Source organism: Coccinella septempunctata, chromosome 2, assembly GCF_907165205.1.
Source record: "Coccinella septempunctata chromosome 2, icCocSept1.1, whole genome shotgun sequence".
Lineage (NCBI taxonomy): Eukaryota > Metazoa > Arthropoda > Insecta > Coleoptera > Coccinellidae > Coccinella > Coccinella septempunctata.
This window is the reverse complement of record NC_058190.1, coordinates 13,484,097-13,505,108: the sequence shown is the minus strand read 5'-3', so window position 1 is coordinate 13,505,108 and position 21,012 is coordinate 13,484,097. Positions and strand designations below refer to the sequence as shown.

Genomic DNA, 21,012 nt, shown 5'->3' with positions numbered 1-21,012 from the left:
TAATTATAAAAACGAACTGAATCTAAAACTAAAAATTTTTATGATATCGGTGTTTGTAGGAAAACGAATTCAGGGAGATCAAACAAGTTTTGATTGAAAAAGCGGCTACCTTGGAGCAATTGGAACAAGATATTCAGGAACTAAAAAAACCCATGGATGAAACAGAAACTCGAATAACTAAGTTCAAGCAAAGTATCAGAAATCTTGAGGAAAGGCTCCCTCCTTTACAGGTATATAAATTTTGTTCCTGAGCTCAAAAGAAACCCTTCTTTGCCATTTTTTTCAATTCGGCTCGGTTGAAAAGATACAGTCTGTTGAATATCCATAAAAAAATGTAATTTTGAGTTCTATCTCACAACCTTTTTAAATGAATGAAATGACTTTCGTAAAATATTATTTTATTGATATGATACATCTTTGAACACAAAATTCCCCCACAGTTTTTTCATTATAACCATTACATATCAGAAAAGTACCAGAAATTCAAAGAACATTACTCTTAAAAGTAACTAATTAAAGATAGATAACTCTTATAACAGTGAGGCAATGAATTCAATAATATTAATTCATTGAATGTCAACAAGTATTACGATCTGAACCGAACTAGCCAATTTGTCCTCCTCAGGACAACGAAAAGTATAACGTTCTATCGAAGAAGTATAGATGGTGACCATGATTTCGGTCTGATTTGACACGAACTCATCTCCTCTCTACGCATTTTGGCTGCAATAAGCAGTGCAGCGTACTGAGCGTACCGAATTAGATGAAATATGGGACGTATGCCTTTGTCTCCATCTGAATTCCGATATGGGGGAATTGAATTGAATCTTCTCTCGAGTACTTGATAATACCTAGTAGCTACTATGTACTAGAATTTAATTCGGGTCCGTCAAGCGTTTTCAAATAACAGAACGTGATCTGTGTTTCTCCTATGAGGTCAAATTGGCTAGTTCGATTAAGATCGAAACACTTGTTGATATTCATATCAGCCTGTGGTATACGTCTAAACTAATTCTTATTATTCTTAAGGAAGTTCAACGCTCACTGATAAATATTTGGCCAATTTGGAGAATAAAAGTAATCTTCACATTTTATCGTACACGCACCGTTTTCGGGTAACTTGATATTCAAAAATCCAACCTATGTGGAATTCGAATAATTGGATACTTTGGCTGAATGCATCTAGGTATGTTTTATAGATTCACAGATCTGTAGTGTCGTTGATGTAGCTTGTTATTCTGAAGGGATTTTTTTCCAGAGGTGGCATATCTCATCAAGAAAACACAGAATGGCTATATCGTTTCACCTTTGCCGAATCGGAAATAAAAATAAAGGAAGAAGTGTTTCAATTGACCTCAAGAATCTACTGTTAAAATATATGTACAGGGTGGGCAAAATTCGTTGTCTAGAAAAGGGATCTCGAAAACTATAGCAGCTAGAAGAAAACGGATGACACATTCTCGAGCTCTTTTTTCCTTACTATTCCAAATCTGAAAACAGATCCAGCTTAACGTTCATAGATTTTAAGTTATGAACGAAAATAAAGAAATTGTCATTTTCAATGAAGCTGAATAACTCGCTTATTTGAACTCGTATTCGAAATCCGGCACTTTTTTATGAGGAAGTCGAGTATGATATCAATAAATTTTTTGATACAGTCATTTCCGAGATACGACAGGGATTTCTGATTTTTCAAATGTAAACTATAGTTGAAAGTTGTTTCATCTTGCTGCAATTTTTTTGCTGATTTCAAAAATGTATCAGATGTCGATATTCAAATTAATATAACGTAAGAAAAAAATTCGATACTTTTTCCTGCTTTTCGATTCTCTGTTGAATTATAAGTAGGCTGGGTTACCATAGCAACCGTTGAATATGCATTATATTTTGTGAACCTGAACCTATATGATTGAAATCACGGATTGCTGAACAAATATTTCGATGATTAATTTGCCATCGTTTTTTCTCGCAATGTTTGGCATACTTATCTTACGATGGTTCACAATTCGAACACTACCGTTGACAGAAGTACCTAATTTTCATCATCTTACTCCTGTAAAAATTATAATTATAGATTGCTATCGTATTTTATTTGTAATATTACTGACTCTTAAAGTTTCTCTCATAAATAGAAAAACGATAATTGAATAAATTTTCTTCATTGATAATCAGACGAAAGTTTTTTACTCTCTTCAAAAGGATACCGATCTCGATATATAAAAGTAATAATTGAGGGGCTCAGAATTGAAGTGAACCAAGTCCATTCAGCCTAGTTTTGAGATGAATGGCTCAGAAGTTGTTTATCTCCAATTAATTCAAAAATGACTTCTTCATGTATTATTATTCTTATGTAAGCATATGCTTACATTCTAATATTTTAAAATCTAAAGAAGTCACTTTTGAATTAATTGGTGATAAACAACTTCTGAGCCATTCATCTCAAAACTAGGCTGAATGGACTTGGTTCACTTCAGCTCTGAACCCCTCAATTATTCGTCAATCGGTGATTCCTATCACAGAAGGTTGAGTTCACATAGGATTATGTGGGGTTCACGAATCATAATGCATTTTCAACGGTCGCTATGGTTACGCCAGCCTACTGAAAATTCAACAGTGAATCGAAAAGCAGGAAAAAGTATTGAATTTTTTTTCTCATGTTATATTCATGTGAATAGCGACATATAATACATTTTTGAAATCAGCAAAAAAATTGCAGCAAGATGAAAGAATTTCCAACTATAGCTTATATTTGAAAAATCAGAAATCCCTGTCGTATCTCGAAAATAACTGGATCAAAAAATTTATTAATATCATATACGAATTCCTCATAAAAGGTGCCTGTAGAATGTTACAACAGATTTCGAATACGAGTTCAAATAAGCGAGTTATTCAGCTTCATTAAAAACGACAATTTCTCAATTTTCGTTCATAACTCAAAATCTATCAACGCTAGGCTGGATCTGTTTTCAGTTTTGGATTAGTCAAGAAAAAAGAGCTCGAGAATGTGCAGTCCGTTTTCTTCTAGCTGATATAGTTCTCGAGGTCCCTTCAGTAGACAACGAATTTTGCCCACCCTGTACATGTCAAAAGCTCACCCTGTATAGGTACTAATTACCTGAATAATGAACATATGATAAATACTAATGACATCATCTAGATCTAATTTTCGTTTTAAACTTTATAATGTTGATGAAATATCATCCTTATTTATAATTTTGGTGGAAGTTATGAAAGTTATTTTTATTTTTCCCAGGAACAAATTCGAGAGAAAAACATGAAGATTCATGAATTATCTACACATGATGAATTTGATAATAGAAAACTAAGAGAATGGGAAGAACGCTTGAAAGAACACAGAGCTGTAGTAGTTGCAAAACAAATGAATCTACGACAGTATACAGAAACTGCTGAAAAAGTTGGTCCTAGACCACGTGACATAAGGTACAATTCTTTCGACCATGATTGTAATGCTGACTTATTAGTTTACGAATGTACACTTTCAATCTTTCAGGAGAGTGCAGGATATAGTTGAGAAATTGAGAAATCTTGAAAGATCTATTAGAAAGGTTCAAGCATCAACAGAAAGTATTGAAGATATTATAGAGCAATATAAAATTCTCCAGGAAAAATTTTCCAAATCTACAGATATTCTAAAAAAATTGAAGGAAAATGTTAGCGAACTCAAGATGGCATCGAACATGAGAAAGAAGCATTACAAAGCAACTGAGTCCTACTTTATTAGTTATATCAAGCATTCCTTCAAAAAATTCTTGGAGTTCAGGAAATTTCAGGTAAATAATTAAATTAATTGCGTACTGCGTGCATTGAAGAAGGAGGACCGTGTCGCAGTATAGTTAGGACAATCTAGCATTCGGTACGATCATTGATGAATAGCCTCGAAGAACAATCTTTTTTTTTATTTCTGTATTGACAAAAAAATAGAATAATTATTTACATCGGCAAGGCAATGTATTGGTCATTAATTATTTTTCGATCTGCAGAATGATCCTTCTCTCAGGAGTATTTTGATGCCTATTTCAATAGGCATTTTGCTTCTTCTTAAGTCATCATGATACCTTCTGTTGCAGGTATATAATACTTGATATATCCAGATAGTTCTGAAACTTACAATATCATTAACTTAAAAGTTTCTCGTTCGTTTACCTATTCCTAAATAATACGTCAGTCCGTTGCCTGAGTCCACTGCGACGGGGTGGGCGCGGACGTGATCGTGGCGTGTCGACGGAGATATACGAGTAATCTGTCGGCAGATTCCGTTGAGAACCAGACCTGAAGCAACTCTAGTGGACGCAGTTCAATACGAACTCGTTAGTAGGCAGATTAATTCGTTTCGATGGTGCCCGGTCCACCTAGTGGACACGTACCTTCAGGGGTCGTAACTTTGTTTCACAAATATCGCCTATGTTCAATTACAACACGAAGATTTCCAGGAAATTACTGAGACTTTCTTGACTTCTGAGTTGAAAACGCCACTCGCGAGTCATCCCCGCTCTAGTGTGGAAGAGTTTTCGTCGGTTACACGCTCTCGCGAAATGAGCGTTTGTAGCCGCTACAGAACAGGCGCCTGCGAAGCTCTACGGAAGCTGTCCACTGGAGGCGGCTTCGTGCGTTCAATTCAGTAATCAAGACAGGAGGGCACACAGTAGTAACTAGCCCTAAGAAATTACAAGTCTGTTCGCAATTTTTTTTTCTTCTTTTTGTAGATTTATTCCGGTAACGGGATAAGCAATGAAAATGAAAAATGAAATCAAGACAGATTAACGCCACAAGGCTATGAAAGATATCATCATAACTCGGACTGGCAGAAATCTAAACTTTCAGTATACCGTGGAGTATAGATTTCTGCCAGTCCGAGTTCTGATAGTTCAGTTCAGTGTTAGAGCCAGTCCAACGATGATCGTTGTTCATCCTGTATTGCGTATGGTTTGTGAGGGCTGCACCGAATTTTTATGGCCATAATCAAATATAAACAAAGCACTTTTCATAAAAATTGTAGGTTACTAAATTCTTGAATGAGGCTTAGCCCTTTTCCATAATGAAAGACCTCAAAATTGTGCCAATTTTCTAAGATATTGTCCTTGACTATCCATGGCCAAGAAATGATCTATGACATTTTGAAACTGAAATATTAATGAAAAACTTGAATTTGTCCAAATTTGGAGTTCTCTAGTATGGTGTTCAAAAAAATCAGCTCGTTCTTTCACTCGATGCAAAATTGAATGCTTTACAACTCTTTAATGCTTCACTTTCTTCATATACAGAGTGTTTCATGGGTCATTGGCCATAGCCTAATGATGAATGCAGATCATCCGGGCCTTTAGGGAAACTTGCTTGTTTTGTACCCTAAGACTATGAGTCTCGGAGATACGGAGGCGATTCATGAACATTGGTCTAAATTTGCGATAGCCATAACTCTGGAATTCAAAGTCCGATTTCAATAAAATTTTATGGGTTTGTTCACTTCAGAAAGCTCTTTCAAACGGCTCATGAAATATCAATATTTTCAGGGCAGTACTCAGAATATCATGATTTTTCTTCCAAGCTCCAAAATCTACATTTTTTACATCCCTTACAGAAATTTCGTTATTGCCATGAAAAACTACATAATTAAGTTATTCTAAGGATTTCAATTTTCAGTTTGCATGGAACCCTTGTCACAAAAAAATTGGTACCGGACGAATTCATCTTTTTTTTTCTAATTTTTTCGAAATGCGGTCTTGTTTTTATTCCTTTGGTGATATTATTTATAATAATAATAATGGGTATTTATTTCCAGAATTGTACATAAGTGACAAAATGGAAACAGGTCAAAATTCTCTACAAATATTAATTACATTGTACCAATACGATATATCTATCTACTACAAAACTCCAAGAATTCGATTACAGAATAGGGTTCACATTGAACTAACATTAAAAATAATTCTTTCTTGAAGAGTTTAATTTCCTTTATATCTCTAATTTTTCTTGGTAAGTGATTAAACAATTTCATACTCATATAGAAGCTATTACGTTCAGTGATTGACAGTTTGTGAATAGGTAGTAAATACTCAATGATTCTCCTGGTAGCATTTACATTTCTATATTTCTCAAAATAGGAATTGTTCTTGAATAAAAATAATAAGAGTCTATATACATATAGGCCAGGCACAGTTAATATATTATGTCTCTTGAATACACCTCTACACGATTCCCTATATTTCATCCCAAACATTATTCTTATAGCTAGTTTCTGGGTGATAAACACACGGTCAGCTTGAGTGCTTCCTCCCCAGAGTATAATTCCATATGATACAACTGATTGAAAGTTTGTAAAATATACTATCTTCAATGTTTCCATATCGATTCTGTTTCTAATAGCTTTCAACGTATAAATGATTGTGTGAAGCTTTTTTGTTACTGATTCGCAGCTGCAACCCCCAGCCAAGATTTTTCTCAATAACTACACCCAATAATCTCGTACATGAGTCTATCTGAACTTCTCCACTATCAAAATCAATAGTCTCAGGGAACGATATATTTGAGCGATTAGTCGAAAACATTAGAACGTTAGTTTTGTTTCTATTGAGAAGCAAACCATTATCTAGGCACCATTTTTCAATCCGTGTCATGGATATTTTTAAGTTATTCACAACATCCTCAATGTTTCTACCTGATATTAAAACATTAGTGTCATCAGCATATAGGTATGTTTCTATGAGCTCCTCTATAGGTGCCATGTGCTCAGTAGTTGTGTCCTGTGGTTGCGATGTCTCAGTTAAGATGTCAATATGTGGAGGAAGTTCACTTTGAGGGCAGAAAATCTCATAGAAAGCTTCGGGCAGGTCGTCAATATAGACTACGAATAGAATAGGTCCCACTATAGTACCTTGAGGTACTCCTTTAAGTATGGTCCTTTCAGATGACAGAATTCTTGTACCTTCGTGGTGTAAAAAAGTTATTTGTTTTCTGTTGGTGAGGTAACTTCTAAAAAGTCTCAGAGGTATTCCCCTTATACCACATCTTTCCAGCTTGCTCAACAGCAATTTGTGATCCACGGAGTCGAAAGCCTTCGAAAAATCGACAAAAAGCCCAGCGGGACATTGACCTTCTTCAAGGATAGAAGTTATTTTCCACAGGAATTCGAATAAAGCTGTTTCAGTGCTTTTGGCCTCAGTGAAACCATGTTGAGTCTTCGATAAAACATTGAATTTCTTAAGGAACTTTACGAGGCGGTTTGAAAGAACTTTTTCGAAAATCTTTGCGAATGAGGTGATTAAACTAATTGGTCGGTAGTTAATGAAATCGTTTAAATCACCTTTTTTGTGGCATGGTCTTACGAGAGTCTTCTTTAGGGAATCTGGGAAAATACCTGATTTGAACACATGGTTCAATATGTAACAGAGAGGTTTTATTATTAGGGAAATGTGGCGTTTAACGACATTTATTGGGACTCCGTCATATCCACTGGAAGGTTTATTTTTCATTGATCTGATCACATCTAGTAATTCAGGCTCCTGAACTTCAAAAAGGTAGAATGAGTTGGATAATTTAGGTTTAACATTGCCATAAGTACCATCAGCAACAGAATTTGGAGATGTGGTGACGGGTGGCGTTATGAAGAAATCGTTGAAAAGGTCTGCTAACCGGGACATTTTGGCACCACTGTCAGTATATCCGCAAGGGAGTTTGTTCTCGGGTGATTTTTTTATGTTACTTATATCCTTGACAACATTCCAAACTGCTTTCGATTTGTTTTGGGCATTTTTTATGATAGAAGAATAGAAACACTGCCTACCTGAACTCAAAGCCGCATCATAACGACGTTTACAGCATCTATAGGCGCCTAAATACTCTGAGTTCTGCCTTGAGACAAGAAACAATAAATCCAACTCCTCCCTCAGTGACCGAATCTCAGGTGTTATTACCGCTGTTTTAGTTCTTTTAGTTTTGATTGATTTCAGAGGAAAAGCTACCTCAAAACTGTCAAGAAATCTATCAGAAAAGAAATCCCACATTTCATTTATATGGTCAATAGGCACGTTATATAGTCTGGACCAGTCAATATTCGTAAGAAGTTCGTTAAAAATGAGATGATTTTCTTCCCCAAACATTCTCACATTTCTCCTGATGACAGGTTTTTCCGAACCATTTTCACTCTGAAAGATGAACTTTTGACCGGAGTGATCAGACAGATGTTCCTCAACCACCATGGCAGCCCCTTCAACATTTGATATGATGTTATCTAGGCAAGTTGAGCTGTTCAAGGTCTTCCTGGTGGGTTCCATAATTGAAACCTTCAGTTTATATGACTCTAGGATTGCTTGAAACATTTTGGATTCGCTTGAAGCAGTCAATAAATCGATGTTGAAATCTCCAGCAATAATGAACTTATATGTCGAACATTTATTAAGTAGAATCATCAGTTTTTCAAAAAAGATATCAATATCACTCAGAGGTGGAGTATTAGGACGATAAATGCAGATAATTATGTACTTATCAGAGCCAATTATGATCTGGCTTGCGCAGCATTCAAACCAGCCATTCACATTTAAATTTTTGAAGTCTACTCTATCTATACATTTCATACCCTGTCTGGAAAATATGGCACATCCACCATGTCGACCCTTCTCTCGGCAGAGCGCAGATGCCAGGAAATAACTTTGAGGTGTGTACATCTTAACCCTCTAATACCCAAGTCCGCCTTGAGACTGGTTGCATATAAGTGGATACAAAATTATTCTGCCCCTGTCCGCCTTCAGTATAGGTTCATTTTGTGAGAACAGGTGTTAATGTAAATCAGTTAACTATTTGCGAAAAAAAGATGTAGATTACTTAAGCTAATTTGAAACTATACGGAAATAATTATAAAAAAGGAAAAAAAACTTGGGCATTAGAGGGTTAAGTTCTTCTTCGGTCTTCCAGTGCTCAGTTATACATAAAATGTCTATTCCATGGATAGTTAATGTTGTCTCGAGTCCCAAGAATAAAGTTGCTATGGATTGAATATTCTGATGGAGGAGTCTGAAAGATTTACTATTTTTCAGTCTATTTACTATTTCATGACCGCAGGTGGAGTCGGGTTTTTCCGAAAAAAATTCCTAAAGTTGAACTCTCTCAAGACTACACCGCTCGGCCACAGTTCTGGGTTTGATAATTGCAAAAATAATGTGTCCGATGGTACGCCTACACTAAACGCAGAATTATTGCCCTTGGTGGGAAGTTTTCTCACTTCGAAATCGTCAGTATTTGTGGAATTTCTGAGGAAGTCCTTCACATCATTTTCAGTCACATGGGGCCCATAAATCTTCCCAATATATAACCATTTTCTTCTTAGTGCTTCCTTAATCTTTGAGTCGGGGTTTACTTGTCTCGATCCCATACATACGAGGTTTGGCTTAGGTGTTTGTTTCTTCGGTTTTTTCCTCACAACCTTGGTCCATGAAGTTTTATCTGGTTCTTCAGGATGATGATTACTTTGATTTTCATCATTCGAAATTCTTGTTTGCTCCCATGGCACAGCTTGATCGTTATTTTGTGATAATGCTCTATTTGTTGGATTGGAAGTATTTATTTTACTGTTATTGTTGACAAGATTTTTAGTTACAGTACGTTGTAGGTTGGTGCTATGCGCCGGCATCTGATTCTCAAGATCACCAGTTACAGATTCCGATGAACTATCCTTCAATGTGTCGATCTTAATGATCGGTATGTTTACCTGCCCGGAATTGTCATCAACGTATTTTTGAAGTTTATTTACATTTTTTTGCAATACTTTCGTCCGCTCGACATCTTGCAATCGCTGGAGAAGTAGTGCATTATTTACCTTGAGAATTTCGTTTTTTTCATTCGCTGATTCTAAAAGTTGGGCGAGAAATCGAATTTTAGTTTCCAATAATTCTCTTTCAATGGAGCTTAGAGTATTTATTCCTTCTTCTGCTGATTTTTGAAGTGATATCCCAGTATTTTCTTGGGACCGGCAACAGTTTATATGAAACTCATCGATAAATTCGATGTGTTCGATTCTTTTGGCACAGGATTTGTGCATAACTTTCTCACAAAATGCACAAATGACCACTCCACACTTTCTTGAACAGCATGAAAGGCTTTTTTCATTTTTATTCGCGATAGTTACACTGGTATAACTTTGTTTTTGAGAGCTCGTCTCGGATACGTCGTCACTCTCGTCACCCATATTGACAATATGACAATATTGACAATATTATTGCCTTCTGTCGAGATTTTGAATTATTTGAAATTATGTACAAGTCTTTTTAATTTCAAATCCTCAGTTCCCACTGAGTGTGATTGAAGTATTGATTGCAATATGCATAACCGAGATATGAATTATTTTGGAATTACATTTTGAATTTAGATTCAAATGAAGTAAACCCGCATAGAAAATGTAATACGTGCGTGATTTCGCTTCGAAACATAAAAAATTACGACGAATTGAATATCAACTGGAATTCACAGGTCCTCGCCGATTTAGACTAGTTGTGCAATATCTAGTCTTCAACAACAACTTTCCGAACAGATGAATAGGAAATGGGGGACCTTTGGCATGGTCCCCAAGGTCCCCTGATCTAACGCCTCTGGATTATATTCTGTGGAGTTCTCTGGAAAATAAAATATATGCCACTGAAATAACTTCACGGGAGCATTTGAAATAGAGGATAGAAGAAGCCTCCGCAGAAGTTGAACAATATCCCGATATGATAAGGACAATAATTAATGATATTTTTAGAGCTAGTAAATGTGTCGAGATGGAACAACTCCATTTCGAACATCTCTTATGATGGTACATTTTCAATGTTGTTTTATGAAAGGAAAGGTGAAGGTTTTTCGGAAGAATAAATTTTAATACTTATATATGTGTGTTATGATGCAAAAAGCAAATACACTTACGGATTACCTTTTCAAGAGGGTTTACATTATTTGTATCTAAATTCAATATGTGATTTCCAAAGAATTCATAGCTCGATGTTGCATACTTTTTGATCACTTTTTTACGAACACTCAGTGGGCGCAGAAAGTTTTAAATGAAAAAAAGTTGAACAGAATTTTATATATTCAAAATCTGGGCAAAAATCAATAAATATTATTACCAAAGGAATAGCAACAGTACCGTATTTCAAAAAAATTACACAAAAGATTAAGTCGTCCGGTTCCTATTCTCTTGTGACAAGTGTGCCATGCAAAGTGAAAATTATTGCTATCGCAAATTTCGGCCAATGTTCATGAATCACCCCATATCTCCGAAACTAATAGCCTTAGGATACAAAACAAGCAAGTTTTCTGAAAGGCCTAGATGACCTGCATTCACCATTAGGCTATGGCGAACGACTCATGAAACACCCTGTATGAACTTCTTTCAAAGATTTTTCCAAAAAATCAATATGAAATAACATTTTACAGTGTTTCTGGAAATTGGCCAACTTTGGGATCCATTAGTAAGGAGACATGTTTTGTTTGATCTTATTCGACGAAGAATTTAGTGCTCTATAACTTTTATCCCGAATAATTGGTCGATGATTCTCGTATTTCCTGAGGACATATAATTGAAAATCTACAAAAAAATCAATTTCAGGACACAAATATGTTCTTGGTCGCTAAAAGTTTACCTTTTTTTTTTCGTTGGATAACTTATGCATTCATTAAAACAATCGAAATCTTTTGTAGGAACCAAATCTTGATTTAGGATATGGTCCGTAACAGCCGTTTTCAATAAACCTATCTATCCATCGTTTCGCTTACTGACGATTGGAAACCATTCTAAAATATATCTACAGATAGATCGTAGAAACGAAATCAGATGGTTTTTCTATCTTCAATAACCGAAACAATGGATAGATAAGTTTATTGAAAACGGCCGTAGGTCAACTAGGTTCAGGAAATCGGTTGAGAGCGGTTATGTGTCAACCGACCGACGTCGGCTTACCCTATGTCACCTCGAAGGGTGATGTGCCTTATGGCGAAGAGCATGTTTACACTATGCGAGGGACCGTAAGCGAGGCTGGTGCACAAGAAGGTGCGCTTCGTCTTAACTCGGATTGAATTTCTTATGTCGATCGATAGATATGTTTGCTGCTATATCAGGACTTTCACCCCGAGATGCAAAGCATTATCCTTGACCTGTATGTAGGTAATTGGCGCAGGGTATTTCTTTCAAGAAATACCCTTCCTGTTATAGAATGTCTTATACAATGCAGATTTTTGGCCGTCTGGAATGCTTGTCAAGAGGTACTTTTTTCCTGGACGAAGAGGCGCCCGTGGGAATCCCCACAGGACAGGGTCGTCAGATTGATTTGGGCTCTTCTGTTGAGGCGGGTTCACTCCACGCAAGTAAACCTAATTCACTGAAAGTTTTGCATCTTAATACTCAATGTATCTCTAATAACTACCCATTAATTGACGTTTTGTTACTCAGAAATGATTTCCCAGATTTTGTTTGTCTTACGGAACATTGGATCACTGAAATGCACGATAGAGATTGTTTTAATTTGAGCGGTTACACCCGAGTGGCTGAATACTGTAGGAGGGATCACATCCACGGTGGTAGTGTGATTTTTGTTAGATCAACTATTGAAACTGAATGTTCCAGGATCTCATACTTGGAGCTTTTGTGCGAGGAGTTTAATTTTGAGTGTTGTGGCGCTTCTTATGGTCGAACATGCATTGTCTGTATATACAGATCAGTAAGCGGTGATTTGGAGATATTTGAAAACCGATTTACACAAATGCTTTCGTTAGTTCTCGTTAATTTTGACAATGTTTTCATCTGCGGTGACTTCAATATAGATGAGTGTTCACCAGACGCCGCGCCAACGAGATCTTTCTTTTCTATCTTGGGAAATTTTAGTTTGCGTTCACTAATCTCCTCCTACACCAGAGTTTTTACCGACTGCAACGGCAGAACATCCAAAAGTAGCGTTGACTATGTAATATGTGGAAATGATAGGCCCCGGATCGTAAATGTTTTGAATTATCATGCAGGTTTTTCAGATCACTATGTTCAAGTTGTCACGTTCAAGGACGAAACAACGCTACCCCATCAACACACATTTAGGAGGGTATTTCGTCGTAGGTTCTCCGATTTCGGGTTTGCCGAGTTTGATTTCCTTCTGCGTAGGAATCTTCTGACGGGCCGACAACACCGATTGGACGATGATTTCGACTCGTTTTATGAGGACTTCCTTTGGTGTTTTAATGCCGCTTTTCCTAAGCGGCTGAGAAATGTAAGGTGTTGTCCTGCTATCGAATCTGCAATATTTCCCGAAAATTTGGGACAGAAAATTCTGGAGCTCGAACACGCTACTTGGCTAGCATCTAACATTCCTTGTTTACTAACACGTAATAATCGAGATCTGTTGAAGTTCGAGGTAAACAATATGATTCTGTCTTATCGTCAGGGCATATTTGATGATATGATTGATGCTAGTAGAAATAAGATGAGAACAACGTGGCGAATTATCGACTCGGCTCGGCATAAATGTGTTTCCCGTGAAGGCCTCATATTGTACGAGGGTGATCGGGAAATATCGGATGCTAAAATATTGTGCGATCTCTTTGGTCGATATTTCAGTTCGGCTGCCCAGGGACTTATTACTGGTCGTTTCCCTCCAGCTTCTCTTTCGGTTGAGTGCTCCACCACGTCCAAAAACATCTCAAATTCTATGTTTTTCCATCCCGTTACTCCAGAGGAAGTTGAACGTATAATAGCATCATTACCAAATCGTTCAACAGCAGGCTGGGACGACATTCCAGCTCGAGTTGTGAAACAATCTGCCCCGTATATCTGCGACATTCTGGCAGATACAATAAACTTTTCTGTTTCGAACGGATCATTTCCTGACACGTTGAAAATGGGTTTGACCGTCCCGATCTTTGAAAAGGGTGATCGTGGCTTAGTTGATAATTATAGACCAATCACTATGCTGAGTGTTTTCTCTAAGATTTTTGAAAAGACAGTTTATACACGATTGGTTGATTTCATTGAGGGTCACGGTTTGTTCACCGAGTGTCAGCATGGTTTCCATAGACTTAAAATAACATGGACTCCGCCTGTGAGAGAGAAGTCGTTAGGTTGAATAAGATGGAGAGAGAGTGGGCAAGCTGTCAAAAGGTTATAGAACACAAGTTTATGCGAAAATTTTCTTCAATAAATTTTAAACAAGCTTCCGAAGAGACACACAGGAATTCCATAGCATTCCTTCGAAATCAATTATGTCAAAAAATATGTGAGTTTTAGTCAAAAATAGATGTAATGAGAATAATAATCAACGTATCAACACCTTGTGGGCAAAGTCTGCGAAAATTGTGAAAATTTTCCATAATAAATGTTCAACAAGCTTCCGAGAAGGCAAACAGGAATTCCTTAACATTCCTTCGAAATGGAAAATATAAAAATTATGTGAGTTTTATTCAAGAATAAATATAATATGAATAATACTCAACGTATGAACACCTTGTGGGCAACGTCTGCGTTTATATCCATCATATGATTTTGACATTGCCCACACGGAATCAGTTCATCTCTTTCTTATTCGATTAGAACGCATAAGCTCTTCTCTCTTTAATGCACACAACCTCTCGATCTACTGAAAAGTCACGTGACAGTGAGTCCATGTATTATAAGTCTATGATGGTTTCCGCGCTGGCCGATCCACTACAACTGCCATCTGTAGTATGGTGCAGTCCATCTCCAAAAGGCTGGATGACGGTCATTATGTCACAATGATTAGTTTCGACTTGCGTAAGGCATTCGATTGTGTTGATCCGCTGTTTCTTTCGAGAAAATTGTATCGCTTGGGAATTCGCGGCAAGCTGAATGATTGGCTCATATCCTTCTTGCGCAATAGGCGATTTGGCGTAAGGGTTGAGGATTCTATTTCAAGGGAATTTGACATTTTATTCGGAGTCCCACAGGGAAGTTCATTGGGACCGTTGCTATTCCTCCTATTCATTAACGATCTACCTGAATACATACTTGATGGAGAGGTATTTCTCTATGCTGATGACACTGGTGTTGTGGTGAGTGATCCGTCCCCCAAAGTATTGAAGGAGAAGTGCGACGCTGTGCTCGACCAGTTCTCAAAGTGGTGCGATAACAACCATTTGATTATAAATAATGAAAAGACTGTTTGTATCGAGTTTCACAGCCCTTATAGGGAGCCTTGCCAACCTCGTCTTGTTTTCGGAGGTGCTGTTCTAAGGCTGTCAGATCAGGTGATGCTTCTTGGCTGCGTTTTTGACAAACATTTGCGCTGGACATCTGAGATCGACAACGTTTGCGCTAGGTTGAATAGATGTTACTATACCCTATGTCATCTAAAAAGACATGTTGGCTTTCGTTGTGCTCTGACTTTCTATCACTCAAACATCGCCTCAGTACTGCGATATAGTCTGCTGGTTTGGGGGCGTGCTGCGGGATCTCACCGAGCATTTGTTTTACAGAAGCATATTATTCGCGCGTTGTTTGGGCTCGATCCCCAAACCTCGTGTAGGGAGTACTTTCGTTCCCGTGGACTCCTGAGACTTCCATCCATGTATGTTTACCACCTCATGATTTATATTCATGACATGAGATTCAGGATTCCTAGACTCTGTGACCACCATTCGTATGATACTCGCGGTTGTCGAAGATTCTACCACTCGGGCTTGAACCATGCATTTCATGAGAAATCTCCGATGATATCGGGTATTCAGATATATGATGTTCTACCGATGTATTTAATTGAAAAACGTCCTTCGGAGTTCAGGCGTGAACTGAGATCGATTCTCGCCAATGGCTCTTATTATAGCGTGAGTGAGTTCGTCTCGGCAATGAGGGTCCTATAATTTTTTGTTTTACATGTATTTGAGTATTTGTATTTTTGACTTTATTGTTCACTTGTTTTTTACTCTTTTTTCTGTTCACTATAAAACTTTTCAAGTTGCTAACGTCACTGTATATTCAGTGGAATAAAGATATTATTATTATTATTATATTATACAGAATGTAAGACGAAAATTTTATTGCGAAACGTTTTGCATCATTTTGTCTCTCATAAAAAGGGTTTTCAAGACATTGACTGAAGCTCCAGTGCGTCAAGCTCCGGGGTTTCGCGCACCAGACTGCAGCAAAAAAGCTAAAATCTTTGTTGCAAGCGGTGCGTGTCGTCCTATTTGATGCTGAAGGAAAAGCGGAGCTTGCAACATCTCGAAACGCCTGGCAACACCTCGAAATACAATGTTGCATCCGGTGGACTTCCAGCCTAAAATTTTCGGGCGAAGAATTCGGGAATATTGGAGGCCGTTACACAGTTTTATTCGATACTGGGTGGATTGTTAAACCGGGTTTAGACGATGCACCCCACTCTGAGTCAAATTCCGCCACCGACTCTCGCACAAAAATTAATTCTCGCTCCAGTGTTCACACTTCGCGCTCGAATCAACTAGCTTGATCAAACCGCACACCGCATCTTCTTTGATGCCCGACATAATGGGGGTAAAATTACCCATGAGTATCGAAATTTATACTATCTGTGGTCATGTGAACTTTATCTCAAAGGTTATCTGAGGGTATGTCCCCCCATGAAAAGTAGCCATATTTTATCCGCCCTTGTTTTTATGAAAATAATCATCAGTGGTGTCCAAAAGGGACAAAAGATTTTGTTGGGCGTAACACTTTGAAAGATGCGTTCGAATTAAAGTTGGGTAAAAAACATAACTTTCTCTTCATTTGTTAGATGTGAATTAATATCAAGTTAATTGATCTTTGTCAAAACAGTGTGTGAACATTCAATAATCAATATACAGAATTGTTCCAAAGTATGACACATATGAAAAAAAAAAAGTGAACATGCATAAATTCAATATGCAAAGCAGAAATTCATTCAATACACAACGTGGTCTATCTAAAATCATTGTACATATCGTCGTTCTAAGATGCAAATTACCCAAGTCCATTTTTGATGACAACAAAGGTATTAGTGCCTTCTAGTGACAAACGCACAAACCAATGATCTGACAGCGGCCCAAGTTCTAATTTGAAAGACAAGAAATGTTGAAACATATTTAAATTTGGTTGAACGACGATATACAAAGAAGAACTAATTATCGAACAAACTGAGAAGAGAAATAACTATTTTTAGTAAGGTTTTGGTCCAGCTCTAGCGTGATGATTTCCTAACTGCATTGGCATGCTCAAAATGAAAGTTAATCAGTTCTATTGAAAATGGCTCCTAGAGTTCTAGAATGATCATCTCAAGATCGTCCGGAGTTTATGAATGACGTTCCCTTCGGAAAACTAACATCCTTATCCAGTAGGATTGTTGTGTAGAAGTAGGGATCAAAGAGGCAATTCATTACAATTATAAGATTCTGGTCTTGGACATTTGTTGGGCATTCCCCTTGAAAAATGAAGTTGATAGCTACTCTCGATACAACCAGAAGTGATGAATACATGAAAATCTTTTAGATTTTTCTGCCATCCCGGATAATACACAGCAATGAATTCAATGAAAATATTCATCCGTAAACTTCGAATTGGCATTCCTGATGGAACACCCTGATTATGATTGCCACCTACCGATTACTGAAAGCCAATTCACTCGAGAATGACAATTTCAAATATTGTTTCATTTTCGCAATTTGTAGAATCTTGATATCATTATACATCCTAAAACATTAAATAAGTTAACGCTAAAATCTTTTTTATTTTATGCAGGGATCTTTAGATATTGATATAGAACGAAAAAAGCTAGAACTTATTGTCAATCCTCAACAAGGAACACAAGGTGTGACAACAACTTCTAATTTATCTGGTGGTGAAAGATCATTTTCAACAGTTGCCTTCCTATATTCATTGTGGCAATGCATGGAGTTTCCCTTTTATTTCCTAGATGAGTTCGATGTATATATGGTAAGATAATATTTGTGTTAAATTTCTCCCAAGTGTTATTTGAAATTAAAAATATTGAATTTGCACGTTTTTCCAGGATAAACTTAATAGGACCAAAGTTTTCGACATCTTGCTCCATCATGCTTGTAGTAAGCCTCAGCTCCAATTTGTATTTTTAACACCTCAGGATATTTCTTTTTTGAATAGAAAAGAAGTAACAGTATTACGGTATGTGAAAGTCATGAGTACTAAATTCTTCTAATTAAAACGGTTCTATTTCAGGCTAGAAGCTCCAAAGAGGCTGATTGATAGCTGAAAAGCTAATTTTACACTTTTTTTCTATGTTTTTTATTGTTTTTTGTTCAATATTGTTGTTAATAAAAATATTTACATTATTAACGGAAAGAGTTTATAAAAGACTATAATATATTTTTGTACCATTAAAAGATAAAATAGAGTACAAATTTTCATATTACTAGGATTTCAACTTTCATTTCACTTTCCTCCTATATATAACTACTATAACTTTCAAGAGCATTTGTTCGCCGTCAAGAAGGCTTTGGAAATTTGAAGGTTTACAGTGTCTAAAAGTGTCGCTTAGCTTGTAGGTACCACCACAGTAAATTATCTAAACAAACCAACGACATTATAATCTCAAGGCTAATATTCTATATGAAAACTGTTAAGATAAATTCCTAGCCGATTCACGCAAAATCTGAAACGCTTCTGCTTGAAAATTCTACCAAATTTAAAGAATAACCACAAAATATTATTGAAACTGATTACGTTGAAGCACACAAAATCAGGCTTCAAAATTCCACACACGTAGGGAGATATAGATAGGAGGCGTAATTCAATTCAAAGACGATTGGAATGGTGATAACGTATTGGATGGAAAAGTCAAACTCTAGTGAGTTATAAAGATTACGATTGCATTATTTTTACAGTCCTCTTCTTTCTGGTGGCAATCCCTATGTTCGGAGTAGAATTTTAGAAATCTGTAGGAGTTTCTATACAAACCATTTTAAAATCTTTTTAATGCGATCCGTGTGTTGCGTACTTTGGGGAAATGTGGACGCGGTCCACAGTGAACTGCCCCATATATATATTCTATATCGATAATGGACTAGAGTATGGAGGGTACAGCCCTCCATAGACTAGAGAAAACTAAAGCCAGCCCGTGGCAGAAATCGACTTCTGCGCATGTGCAGAAAGATTAAGAATAAAATTGCCTGATTAGCTCTATCTCTTTTTGATACATAGTTTTATGAACCGACAGGATTAAATGATTTTATATTTCACAACCATTTTAATATTTTCTACCTTAAACTAACAATATATTGATACATGATACTAAAAGTTATAAGTTTTAGTATCATGTATCTAGATTGTCATTTTCGAATTTCTAATTCGCGCATGCGAGTTAGTTAATTCCCGCCAGCAATTTGGCTTCACTTTTCCCGTAGCCTAGAACGCGTGTTATCAATATTGGTATAATAGATATATGACTGCTCCGATGCATCGGCGAGTCGGAAATCCCGGAACAGAACGGAACTAGGATTCTGGCGCCAGTGACAAATTTTCATAGTTCTCCCAATGTTGCTGTGGCAGCAGTGGTTACCGATGAAGTCAAAAATATTTTATCGGCAAACATCCGGGATGTATCCACTTCCTGGACACTTTTTCTTTGAGAAAGTAGCAATTTCCGGCCTAGTCCGGGAAGTACGTACTTCCCGGATGAAAATCTTGGTAGATTTATTTTAATGAATGCAGTTGATCATTAAGTACCATAGCAACGAAAGAACGGCTGACAGTTCATATGAATTCAGTTGTCGAAAATTTGCATGTTTTTTTATTTCAATTCGCAATAAAATATGGAAAGCGGCATCGATTTGTTATTCTACACGGTTGTCGAAAAAATATTGTACGCAACACGCCCGAAAATAGTTTTTTTGGACTCGCAGACTTCCAGTACTCGCCTACGGCTCGTCTTAGAATTTTGTCTATTCGTCAAAAAAAAACCTATTTTCCGGACTTGCTACGTAAATTACTCTTCTGTGGCTTATCAATATTCGGATATATCATTTGAAGAGACAATTCAAGTATTTTCCAAAGAAGATTCAGAGCATTCATATTCTCTGAATTGTCAAATATCGAACGAGCTTGATTTTGAAATTCTACACAATTGGTCGATAAATTCATATGGATGAGAATCGAAACTAAACTACAATGCCTTCTTCTTTAGTTCGTCAAGTGGAAAGTCTTTCAAACATATTCTCTTGAGGAAGTCTTCAGTAACTTCTAGTAAAGTACTGAGTCTTTCTTCAAGTTGCACTGAGTTAGAATCTAATACTTTGAATGAGGTCCTTTCCTTTTTCAGCTTACTTTGTTGGTCAAAATTAAATGTTTCATCATAGGCTAAGGTCTTACGGTCAATGGGTTGTCGTCGTACGCCGATTCCCATTAATAGAAAATAACACCATATGCAAATATTATAATCTTTGACCATATGTATGTGTTTAAGAGGGCTGTGCTTCTGTGCGTGTCCAATAGTTTAGGTCTATATGTCTCCAGCCCCCCCCAAATTTGAGTTTTTAAAGTTTTTTGACACTAAAGTTTTGTACTAGTTTTGTACCGAAATGTACCGTTGGAAAAAAGTTTTGTACCCCTAATTAAAATGATGAAAATACGGTTTTTAGTTTGGGGGGGTCGTAGACATGCTCACCCCCCACTTCCAAAATTGCAAATTTTTTTTATCTCAAAGTTTTGTACTAGTTTTGTACCGAAATGTACCGTCAAGAAAAAGTTTTGTACCCTAAGTTTAAGGGGTCTTAGGAGGGTTTCAAATTGGGGGGGCTGGAGACATGTTTTCGAAATAATGAGATTTCGGTTTCCGAAATAAGCTAAAACATGTGTACTTTTGTACCGAAATGTACCGTCACAAAAACGGCACAATTCTCTACCCGGGGGGTGTACTTGTGCTCCATATAAAGTATTGAGGCTTCAGGGGTGTTTTTTTTTTACACCAAGGAATATGGGATATGGGATATATTGGTTTTGTACTTTTTCGATACTGAAATGTACCTTCGATAAAAAAATTTGTAGTCCCAAATAGAATGAGTGAATTA

General features: G+C 36.8%; 1 protein-coding gene across 1 annotated transcript in view; it reads left to right on the top strand.

The window, feature by feature from the left end:
• The window catches only part of LOC123307380 (structural maintenance of chromosomes protein 6), a 51,090-nt gene extending 32,731 nt beyond the window's left edge, over positions 1–18,359 (top strand). The window contains exons 13-18 of the mRNA XM_044889661.1: positions 60–230; positions 3,254–3,441; positions 3,512–3,791; positions 17,711–17,905; positions 17,982–18,112; positions 18,167–18,359. Coding sequence (XP_044745596.1) covers positions 60–230; positions 3,254–3,441; positions 3,512–3,791; positions 17,711–17,905; positions 17,982–18,112; positions 18,167–18,200 — 999 coding nt within the window. The 3' untranslated portion in view covers positions 18,201–18,359. The remainder of the gene's footprint in view (positions 1–59; positions 231–3,253; positions 3,442–3,511; positions 3,792–17,710; positions 17,906–17,981; positions 18,113–18,166) is intronic.
• The last annotated feature ends 2,653 nt before the right edge of the window (positions 18,360–21,012 follow it).